Here is a 12,144-nt window from a genome sequence, read left to right on the forward strand (position 1 = left end):
TATATATATATATATATTTATATTTATAAATATATATATATATATATATATATATATATTTCAAAAGCAGTAAAATGAGTGTAGTGACCGTACATATTGTAATAACACAACCAGATTATATAAACCGGTGATTCTAATAAGACAGTTTCGCTAGGCAGCTAAAATCATCATCATTTTAACTTTTTTTTTATTGCCTATTGTCATATTTAGCATTTTTACCATTAACCACTTCCTATTGTCTTCAGTTATTGTGCTACAGGATTTTCTTATGCGACTTCTGTCTTTTGGTCATCATGTGTTAAAATATGTTCTCACATTTTCTGAAACTATGGCTATTGTTTTTACAAACTCTAAATACAAGATAGCTGCATCCTTCTTCCTACTTCAGAATTTCATGTTATCTAGTGTTGTATCTTGAAATTGAGTAACATTAAGTGGACACTCAGATATCAGAAAAGTCTATGAATTACACAGAAAAACACACAATAACAAACATGAGAAACAAGTTCAAAAGATTAACAGTTTTAATAAAATCCATGTCAAACATCAAAATACTGAAATGGCAAAAAAAAAAGAAAAAAATTATTTTGTTTTTTTTAAATTTTGTACAAATCACAGTGGTTCAAAAATATTACAAATTTTTTCCTTTCAAAACATTTTTGCAACAGCAGCAAAACATTCTGATTGTAGTATATTTTCTTGAAAGCCCTTAATAGTTTAGTGAGTGTGGTGTGCTCTTTCTTCTGCCTATTATTGTAACACACACAATAACATGAGCAGTAAATGTTAATAAAACTCATACGAGTTGATGGAAACAAAAGTGCATAACAATACTATACATCATATACAATCCACTGAAAAATTACAGTATAGATGAGGGGTTAATTACACCATGTCTGTCTATATAAACACTCTTCCTGTCCTGGGCCTCTCTGTGCACACAATCCTATGTATACACCAGCTTAGTTCATAGATACAGTGTGGTGAGCAGTTATAAAGTGATACGCTAATTCCAGCTGGGACTTATATCAAATGCACAACACTGTAATGTACTTTGGATAACAACTATCTTCATTAAAGCATAATATACTGTATATATAGTTGTCACAGCTAATATCTGCCTTTAATCCAAACAGTAGTTCACAGATTATGTTCCCCAATTTAGAATATGTTGACTGTATGCATGATTGCAACATAGTAAATTGCAGCTAAATAGTAGAAGCAATAGCGCATACTATTGAATTTAAGAGAAAGAGATCATGTGAAAATGAAAAAGTAATAAGATATTTTAATTTTAATCAAGAAAACTGCTATATATAAAGGATACTTATCAAAAAAGTTGTCTTAAGCTACATAATAGAAAGTGCAGGCACCTAAAAGAGTGCGAAAACATTTTAAAACTGCTGGTTTGCTGGGTTTCTTGGTCATTTTATAATTATCTGCTGCGTAGCTTTAGCATAGATGATATTATATACTAAACTTATAAAGCTCCTTATCTGTGTTATCATTGGAAGTTATTACTCCGATCCCAATAGCCAGTGACTATGCTAAGATACTGTACATTAAAGAAAGCTGCCTACTTTTCTTTCTGTGCTCACGTGTTTAATTCTTGGCTTAATCAACTTTATTTTGAGCCCAAAAGCTGCAGGTGCGGGGCCTTCAGCCTGTACTGAACCAAGAGAGTGAGATTTCACTGAAGGCACAGGAGACGAGACACCAAAGACTAAAAACAAGGTGTTCTCTCAGTCACTAGGCCTTACATTTAAAAAGGAGGGTCAGGCCTCAGGAAGAAACGCTCCACCTAAAATAAATGTGACAGTAAAAAGGATGTGATAAGATACAGCAAGACAATCCAAATCAATGTAACTTTGGCCTGTAAGGGTCAGCATGGAGCAAATATTGAGGCCTGGATCTCCATCTCTCACTCTTTGTATATAGGGGTTTCTCAACCATTTCTGGCCTGTGACTCCATCTCTATCTCCCCAATATTATTATTATTATTACTAGAGAATACTCAAGTTGTTGTGTACTAGAGATTATGGCATATATTTAAAACCTACAGTATTTATTTTATATTATTATCGTAGTTTTAGAAGTTTCCCACAATCCCATATGTATACCAAGTGATCCCAGATAGGGCCCCAGGGTTAAGAAATTCTGCTATATATACAGAAGTCACCCCAGAACCCAGAAACATGCATCATGCTTTACCCAATTCCTCTGTCATTACATGCAGGCTAAACCGCAATTTTGCACTTGGCTTTCAGCAATTCAGGACATTCTTAAAATATGTGCATTACAGTATTTGATTTCAGTTAAAATTTTGTTTTATATGCCTTTCATTTGAATGCCCTCAAACAAAAATCGCTTAATTGATTGTATTTACTACAGTAACAGCATAAAAGGGAAAGCTGTAACACTGCACAGCATCAACAGATCCTCTGCATTAGTTTTCCAAGCAAATGTCTTTAGAATGTCCCAGCATATTATTATAAGTATATTTAGTGATGCTACCTTAAGCTGTGCTAAGCTAATTTAAAATGATTAAGCCACAGCAAGAACAGAGCTACTGTGGGGTTCAGTGCCAACTAAACCTTAAACAATAAGCTGGAGTGGTCATATTATTGGGCTCCTCACTACGCAGGTTGTGGGAAAATTTAAGTGGAAATATCGTGCTACAATCATTATGTTCAGAAACAATCTTACATAAGGAACAATTCATGCTAAGCACAGAAAGGTATAGTCATAGACGAAAAAAGTGCATTACAACACCAAGTGTCATTATAATGACAAAGTTAGGCCACCATGCAAATTAACAACATTCCAAAAGTGTTTGCACCCTCCCAGCACACAGGCCCGCCAGTGCTCATTAAAAAACTTTACTTTCTCTATGAAGTTACACTACAGGAATCAACCTGTTAGTCATTTTTATCTCTAACCACGATGTGAGTCTTCTATAACCAAATAATTACCGATCCAGAAAAAAATCCAAGGCCATATGATTAGACCAACCTACTGTACTACACTCTATGAAGAGTTAAATTTCAAGGCCATTAGTCTGCATAAAAACAAGCAGTAAGCCTAAAGATTCTCCACTGGTATGGCTCAAGTTGGCTCAAAAATCGCCTTCATAAAAGGATAATGTGAGTGCATAAAGCAACACCATAATCCATTTTACAGCTATAGCATTATCATGGCCATTGTCTATTGTATTCATCATGTCAACCACTGCAGAACCTGTCTGCAGGTCTGAACTAAGATCTTGCAAAAATCCCCAAATAGGTTTTAGTTTTGTCCAACTATAAGGCACACAGACCAAGAGAAGAGGCTTAGTGGGTCATACCAACCATTAATAAGACAAATCTAATAGCCATCCCTTCTATGGGGAACTAAAAAGAGGTCATGGAAGTCGATCAAAAACTGTCCCCCAACTCATTTCTAAATTCCCAAAGCCCCGCACTGGGATGAGTTTGAATATCCGTGGAGAAAATCCAAAATATGTAGGTTGCATGTAATGCTGACTGAGACTTGTTCACTTTTCTAACTTTCACTCTTTTTCAGAGAGGAATCAGCTCAATTCTCACTTGGGTCTCGTGAGATCCTATCTGACTTCTATTTTGGTGGCTGACAATGACTTTAACAAGCCTCCCATGGACAACGGCAGAACGCACCACATGCTTCACACAATCTATCTCTCCTACAGTTGTCTGGGCAAAGCTGAGCGGTGCAAACCCACAAATAGAACAATGTGCTAATAGAAACTCATCACCACAAAGTCTCGTTTTCACATTCAGTCCTAAAGCCCAAAGAAATTAGCACCCTTAACAAGTAAATCAGATTTGCTCGTATATGCAGTCATATATCAAGCCATTTGCTGTTTGAGACAACACTTTGACTGCAAATTCAATTTAATGTAATATCATTTTCCAGGTTAACAAGGAAGCAAAACATATCCAACTGTTTCTGAATAAAAGAGCAGCAAAAGACAATACAAGGTTGTAACCAGTGTATGTAAAATCAGAAATCTATACATTCTAAAAGCAGTGACCTATTATGACCTCTTACAGACTGTTAGCATATTATGGAGAAAAAAACTAAGTTTTGAAAAATGCTCATGTGTCAAATTTGAATACCATCACTACATTTCTGCACGTTCATAACAAGTAAACACTAAACAACTAGACAACTAAACGCTCAAACTGTGAACGTAAAAATGTGTGTCTGTGTGTTCATGTGGACACTGTCTTATTGTGTCTTAAGCACCATTTTCAATTCCAGCAAGAGGAATGGAAGGCAGTGTCCAGCAGTGACACTTTTCTCCTGACACCACAGACTGAAAACACCACAAGGAGAGACTCAATTATTATATTATGCTGCCTCCTTCTCCTAAAAGCCACTTTCTCTTTTCTCCTCCATCCCCTCTTGCTGCTAACGGAAGCAGGTAACCAGGAATGAAGAAAGTGAGGAAGAAAGAGATTTTTTTTTGTTAAATCACAGCTTTGGTATTCAAAATTAGGTAAAAATCAATAGTCAGGTTTTAAATGCACTAATAACACTGTGTATGTGCTGTAGCTTTCTTCTAACACTTTGCAAGGATTTAAGTTATACTGATGCGCTTAATAATTGAAACTAGAGTGAAGCAATCACAGGCATAAAAACTCCTGTTAGTATGTGTGAAGGTTAGTGCTGGGGCCCTGAGCAGTGCTGCCCCTATTGGTGTAGGGGTTTAAAGGCAGGCTGGCTGAGGCGCTTCAACGCAACCTAGTGGTCATGGACGTAACAAGCAAATTTGTTTAATACTGTAGCCATCATTCCTCCGTGGCAGAGGTATCAAGTAAGGCTAGCCCTCTTTACCCCCATCATTGCTATAGAGTGGTCACTTTGAATGTCTCAGAAGTGCAGTTCGGTGAATCCCACTCATTTTGCTTTGCACGTGTGGTGTGCAGGAGGAGGGGGTGGGAGGTGCAGGAATGGATGATGGACAACATCAGTACTAGACTGGAGGCTAATAGCTATGATCAAGTCTTCAGATGGGAGCATCCTAACATGCTGACGGGTTTAAGGTTGCCCTTACACTCAAACCTAGGAATAACAATCCCATCTTTGCGGGTGAAATGGAAATCAAGGTCCTCAACACTTCCTGGGAGTAGTCTGCGCCATTAACCCTGAAAAGAGCATCCTAGAAGGCGCAAAAAATATATATAAAAAAGGTCCAATAATATCAAAATAATAATGATTACATTTTGTGTGTCAGTTCCTGGGAATCCAGTGCTGGTTTTAGAGGGGTGGATCTTTTGCACGGGTCTGTGTGTGCAAGCTAACAGTCTGCGTAGAAGTGAAGGCAGAGGTAAGCTCCACAAGAGGAGCTGAAGTGGTCAATGTATAATAGTCATTAAGGTCAATGTGAAGGATGGAGACTGAGAGAGATAGAGAGCCCTTGCTCCCAGTCCAATCACTCAAAGGCTGGGACACTGTGAGTGCTGGTGGAGGGACAGAGCTCTTGTGGAGGGGACATGGGGCTGCACTGCAACGCCGCAGGCCCCTATAGATCAGGGCGTCTGGGAAGCACTCAACTCGGAAGCATCACTCAGTCAGAATAACTGCAAACATACACTCACACATACCCTTCAGTTAAGTCTACACTTGTCAAACAAGCATTCCAAAATGCACTCATGAAGTCACCCACAATTATAAAGAGGCACATACATTCCCCCAAACATGCTGACATTCAGGCAAAGTAGCACTGAAAGTCATTTCTCCACTGATAGAGGATTCAAAGCCGACCTCCTCTATATGCGTTACATGGGGGTTAGTTATCCTATGGGGGATGACCCAAGTCAGGATGAAGACGTCAGTGGAGGAAACCCTTTAGGAGACGTGTGGAGAAGAGGACGGGTGTCTCCAGAAACACCAGCCTCGTTTGGTGTGTTGCTTGCGCAAGATCTCCTCCTCACGCTCGCGTTCCTTCTGAGAGCGCAGATAGCGGTCCTCCTCCTTCAGGAACCACACAGGAGGCCAACGCTGCTTCTCAAAGTGCCTCTGGTTTTCTACAAAGAGGGAGACAAAGATAAAGAGGAAACTGAATAAAAAAGAGGAAACATTTAAAATGTCAAAAAACAACAACAACCTACTATTAAGAAAATGTGTGTAAAATGTATTGACACATTCATTAAAGGTGAGGATGGATGTTGTCTTTAATGTACCTGATGCAAGACTTTTTATTTGCTTATTTTTTACAAAACAGCCCATAAAGGGCTACAATTATTTAGCTACCTTGCACCAGAAAAGAAAATTCAGCCTTCCCACTCCAACCAAATGCTGGCTATGAGCAAGTCACAGCATGTTACAGTTCCTTAGTAGTGTGCTTAACTCAGACATTTTTGTTCAAACTGGTAATGGAAAGTAGCAGTTTTACTCTGGGGAAAGAGGTTTGGGAGAGGCAGATTATCTAGGCCAAGAGCGGCAAAGTGCCTGTACCTGGAGACATGGCCTTCATGTCTTTGGGAAACTTGCGGCAGATGCTATTATAATTAGTGCAGATGTGATGAAGACACCAAACTGACAGTTGCTTGGCATTGTGGAACTGCAAAAGAAAAACAGGAGAAAGTTATACAGCTGTGACAGAACAGACTGGATACAAGTTAAAAGTTGAAGTAAAAGACAATTAAAAGATTAAAATCAAATGTTATCAGATGAATTAATGGTTAATTACTATTTATCATTTTAAAAATACAGTTTAGAATAAGTCATGATCAATTATAAATTCATTATTATAAAAACATAGGTAATTTTGTAAAGACAGACCTGTGCAAGCTCGAGGTAAGCCAACACCTGTCCATCAATGTCACCCCCTTTCACTGCCAGCTGGAGAAGCTCATCCACAGCATGCTGTTCTGAAGACGCACAAAATGTACATAATCATGTCAATATTCACTGTTTACATGCAGTAATATGGGAGTTCTACAATCTGAGTCATTGATAAAAGGCAGTTTGTCTACAGATAAAACTCCAAACCATATTCTGCCAAATATAGTCTGTACAAGGCATTCAAGTAAATCAGTAGTTCTCTTTACAACATTTCTAATACTTCAGAGAAAGTCTTTACCTGTGAGGGCAACGAGGCGTGGCAAACAGAGACGATTGGCCAGAACAATTAGTTCCATGGGCTCCAGACCAGGACAGGGTGTCAGCAGACCGCAGTACAGGAACTCCAACACCCCACGCATACAGGCTGCACTGGTGTTAGGAATGGGTACCTGGAAAATGACCAGATCAAGAAGAAAAAAGAAAAACATATGAGAAAGGCCTGAAAGTCAAAAGAAGAAAATTGATGGACTTAAATAAAGGCATTCAATTTCATGAAAAATGTTTAATGTTTAGAAAAAGTTCATGGAAGTATCATATGAAAGCAAATACGTAGGCTATGTGTATCTTCTCCTGCACTTGCACACTTTCAAAAATAATATGTTGGCAAATTCATATATGCTATATGAAGTGTAATCGCTACAAATGGGTGGGGTCCAAAAAAGACAGTAATATCAATGAAAGCAGTGCAGTGGGTATTTGGAGGTAAAGGGCAGAGGACATGCTGCTCTGGTCACATTCTCTTTGATCTAGGCTCAGATGAAAGCGCTGTCTGGGGTCTAGTGATGTGAGCAATATGGCTAACGCTAAAGAATCCAAAGCACACACAGGCAACCCTGCTATGCTGGGCACAGGGAGATGCAAGATCCAGCCCTAATGTGCGTCAAAGCCACAATCAGATTCAGACCTTTTTTAGTAGAAGTATCAGTGTTCTCAAAAGGAACAGACAGTACATTCGATTATGGATATTTCGGCTCCTGTAATAAAACAAAATAATTTATGAACATAGGACATACCAGCAAGTTTAGGTGATCATTACAGATCACTGGACCACTCCCAACATACACAGTTAAACATGTTTAACATTCGGAGAAAACAACATATGAACCATTAGGGCAGTGGGGCAAAAGTGAAACTTTATTGCCAAACCAAAAAATCCACTCTAAAAAACAATGACCTCTAGATGTCGCAATACCATCAACTAGACCTTAGCTACACCAAAGGCACTGGTCATGCTCATTTTCAGTTCAACCCAGCATTCTACTTTGGGTAGTTAAATAAATAAATGCATACAAGTGAGCAAGACCTTTTTATTAGCCTAATTACTCTCAGTCAGACCAACAGCAATTCAGTGGCAGGTAATGAAGTCTAAGCCCAGGAAGGACGGAAGGAATGTAGATGTTGATGAAAGTGATGACCTGACCCCTTCAGGAGCTCTATGAGCGTACCCACTGAGGCGCTCTTCAACCTCCACTCCCATAACCAATTAGGAGAATGTCAGCTTGGCGCGACCTCTCGTTATGACTAAAATGTCACAACACCAAGACTCTAGAGCTTAAAGCCCCAGCTGGGGCCAGGAAGCATTAATGAGTGGACACATTCACAGTGACAGGACATTTATGGAGAAGACCAGCTGTACTGTACTCAATCTGCCATCTTAGAGGTTAAATAAAAGTTTAGTGCAAGTTTATCTTATTTGCAAACCCATAAAGCTTAGGCTCAGACAATAGAACAATAATCAAATCTATTGGTAAAAAGAAAAAGAAAAAATAGCTGGAATGACTGAAGGGTGTAAATAAGAATAATGTAAAGACATAATGAGTGTAAATAGTCAAAACTCCAAACAATGTGTGGGTGATGAAAAAGAAGTGAGTCACATAGCTACCACCACCACAGATAAGATACAAAGTTTAAGAGAAAGAGTTAGAAAATTGAGGTAATTCCTCCTGTACTGTAAAAAAAAGTTAGCCTGTAGCCTCCAGGACATTAACAGGCTCTCACATTTGACAAGCTAGGCTTCTCGGCATGTAATACTCCACTGGGATGCACAATCACATGGTGAACACAAAACCACAGACACACACCTAAAACACAATCCAGTGGTGTGCCATGACACATTCAGCGGTAATTTTGAATAACTGCCTGAACAGACAGCAAACCTCCAGACATGTCTTTTGACTTATGGTTTTTGAATACTACACCATAAGTAAAGCATTTTTCACAAATATGCTTCTTGTATGAAATGTCTATAATGTTGCTAAAACCAACAATACTATAAATAATAATGATAATAAATCAGTTTGAAACACATATCCCCAATATAAAACTAGACGAGTCATTACACAATAGCATGAACAGTAAAATGTATGAGCCTAAAAATACTGGTAAGTGTGAAATGAGTATGGAGATAGAAAAGCATTGGCTGATCACATGCTAATCTCACAGTTATAGTTACAGGTTCGGCCATGAATTTCCATATAATGGATTTATATAATGCTTTTCGAAAACTTTAGAGAAGAGTTGTAACAATGATAATATGATAATATAGTCTGTACAAGGTCAGGGTTCATTAATTTGTCATTTTACAACACAGGGTTGCACAATGAAGCCTCTTCATGCGTACAAATATTGAAATTAGAATAGAATAAAAGAAAAGAAAAAAAAGCATATATACCCAGAAAGTATGTAGAGTATATGCAATGTCTGTGTTCCATGTTATTTACTTATGGTGGCAGGTTTAAGTGAATGATTTTCCCCATTGTTCATGTTGTTGTATCCTGAAATTACCACAATCCATTCAGTTTAATTTTATCAGTTTTGTGGAAATAGATCACCCATCTTCAACTTGTTCACTCAGTCAGGTGGCTTAAACATTAAAACATCAAATAAGTGTATAACCAATATATCATCTAGATATGATTACACTGTAAGTTGATTAACAATAATATTTAATTATTACCATAATTTACATCTCTTAATACTTTCTCCACCAGACCATCTGCTGTGTCAAGATTGTGTAATTCTGTTATTGTGTCTTCCTCTAAAAGCTCTGCTTCTATTAAAAGACCAGTGTTAAGTGTTTTTGCAAGCATTTATGCTTACTTCTACTGACACGGCTTCTCAAACTAGCATTTATCCATGAAGATGTGTGCCTCAAAGTGAATAAAACAGTCTTGGCATAACAAGTGTGACAATGCAATCTGTACATTAGCAACACTTTATGGGCTATATGTTTGCCTGTCTGAGGAGGAAATAAGAACCATTTAACGCCGGCAGACAATTTTGTAACTGCTGCTTACCGTTAACACATAAAATCAATTTCACTAAAGCAAAGCTTATCAGCAAAAAAATGCAGATACATTCATATGCAAACAAGACTCATAAACATAAATGCTGACAGCTTTATTGTGTAGTCAGACATTAAATCTTTGTCACCAGGGCACCTGCCTTCTATGCTGTGCCAGCTTCATGCCATAAACAATGCCACAACAGTCACTAACATGAGCCGTTTAGAGTAACCATAGACACCGGCAGCCCACCAGCAGCAAACACTGTGCCCCTTCAGTGATGCTGATGTCCTGCTTTCACCACCATCCACAATAGCTGCAGTGGCTTCTTTCACACAGACTCACATGGTGTGTTCTAGAATAAAATCCAGGCTATTCATGTGGATACCAAAAACAAAATGTTTTTCTTTTCCACGTCAACATTAGTTTTCTAATGTCTTCTATAACTTTGAGCTGTACAGCTAAACCGAAAATACATTTATTTATTTATTTATTTATTTATTTACACGTTTTTATTCCTTGTCTCTCTCTCTCTCTCTCTCTCTGTTCATGTCTAAGGATTACTTCCAATCCTTCTGAGGGCCCTGAATCCATGTAACCAAACCCTGCTGACATTGAAAGTAACCATACCCCAGGGGATCTGGTTCTGCAACACAGTCCGGGGAGCGTCGACTTAAAGACAGCCAGTGACATGAACTTCCTCTCTGGTTAGGTCAGGTCCGGTGCACAGGCCCTGCCCCCGGAGGAGCATCAAGCAACCAGAAGCTGAATTTCAGGTGAGAGCACACCTAAAGTAACCAGACCCACTACTTGGGGATTGCTGACCTTGAAATAGGGACCCTTCTGGGCTTACTTTAAAGGGAAACTTTTCAACCAGCTTTGTATCACAACAATGTGGGTAGTATATGCAAATGAACAATGTTGAATGAACAATGAACAAGTTCCCTCCATGTTGCCTGTAAACAGTGCTCTCTGCTCATTTGCAGACGGAACAAATCCCACCAGATGACAGTGGCAGACTTTTGATTCCCCTCAATCCGACTGTCTGTGGAGGTGGGTATACAGAAAAAGTACAATCTGTAGTTTAAACAGCAGCCCTTGAGCCATGTAAACATTGTTCACTGGTTGAAAATGGGTTCACTTTCCCATTAAGTCCTGTGACAGGTTAGTGAAACATCCTCAGTCTACTATCACATGATTTTTTATAGCAGAACTTCAACCACATTTGCATGTGGTTGGCAAACCATGTTTGTAGATCATTTTGATAACAACGGCCAAGTATCCTTTGCTGTAACATTTCACATACCAGAAGCATGCAGACACACAGGTTGTACAATGTCACAAAGTAACACACCTCCAAAATAATAAACCTTATCTAAGTGACCCATTTACCTTTACCTCCTCTACTGATTCTTTTATCAGATGCATCTGATGAAAGAATAAAAAAGGTTTCTACTGTTGCTGGTACTAGTGTCGAGTACAGGCGTGTGATTGGTTGCCCCTAAAGTTAACTGTTGTAAATTTCCAAGGATTCAGGACACAGAAACAAAATCTCTCCTCAAAACTTAAAGGTAACGCCATCCTCAAGGCTCTTTCCAGGTATGTCTGAACTCACCTCCTCAATGTAGCTTTCCATGAACGAGCCACGGAACATGGCAGCCATCCAGTTGCAGCTGGAGATGAGCAAGGGTTTGTGAGCCGGGAGGCAGCCATCATCCAGGCGGAACACCACATCTAAAACCGGGGTGGGAAAAGAGCATTCATCTCGTGGAGTGCCACAGAAGCCCAAGCTACAGAGGGGGAAAGACAGACAAGGCAGACATCCAGACATACACACAGGCAGACAGAGGGCCAGACAGACACACACAGAGACATAGACACAGGTAGACAGACAGAGAGATAAATTGACAGAAGGACAGAAAAGCTTTTGACACAGAGTAAGGGAAGGAGAGCAGACGCAGGGTAGTAGATCATGGAGCAAATCTTGTGTGGA

At 39.0% G+C, this 12,144-nt stretch overlaps 1 protein-coding gene across 4 annotated transcripts in view; it reads right to left on the reverse strand.

The window, feature by feature from the left end:
• Positions 1–725: 725 nt before the first annotated feature.
• The window catches only part of rhobtb4 (Rho related BTB domain containing 4), a 40,826-nt gene continuing 29,407 nt past the window's right edge, over positions 726–12,144 (reverse strand). For 3 of the 4 annotated variants that reach the window (XM_035658350.1, XM_035658348.1, XM_035658349.1), the window contains 5 exons: positions 11,767–11,885; positions 7,106–7,256; positions 6,805–6,893; positions 6,478–6,583; positions 5,869–6,047 (listed from right to left, as the gene is read on the reverse strand). In XM_035658350.1, the coding sequence (XP_035514243.1) occupies positions 5,869–6,047; positions 6,478–6,583; positions 6,805–6,893; positions 7,106–7,256; positions 11,767–11,885 (644 nt within the window). Of the gene's footprint in view, positions 6,048–6,477; positions 6,584–6,804; positions 6,894–7,105; positions 7,257–11,766; positions 11,886–12,144 lie in introns of all 4 variants that reach the window. The other variant, XM_035658347.1, reaches the window with a different exon arrangement.

The sequence above is a fragment of the Morone saxatilis genome, unplaced genomic scaffold (assembly GCF_004916995.1).
Source record: "Morone saxatilis isolate NCDOM2014 unplaced genomic scaffold, NCSU_SB_2.0 Contig16, whole genome shotgun sequence".
NCBI lineage: Eukaryota > Metazoa > Chordata > Actinopteri > Moronidae > Morone > Morone saxatilis.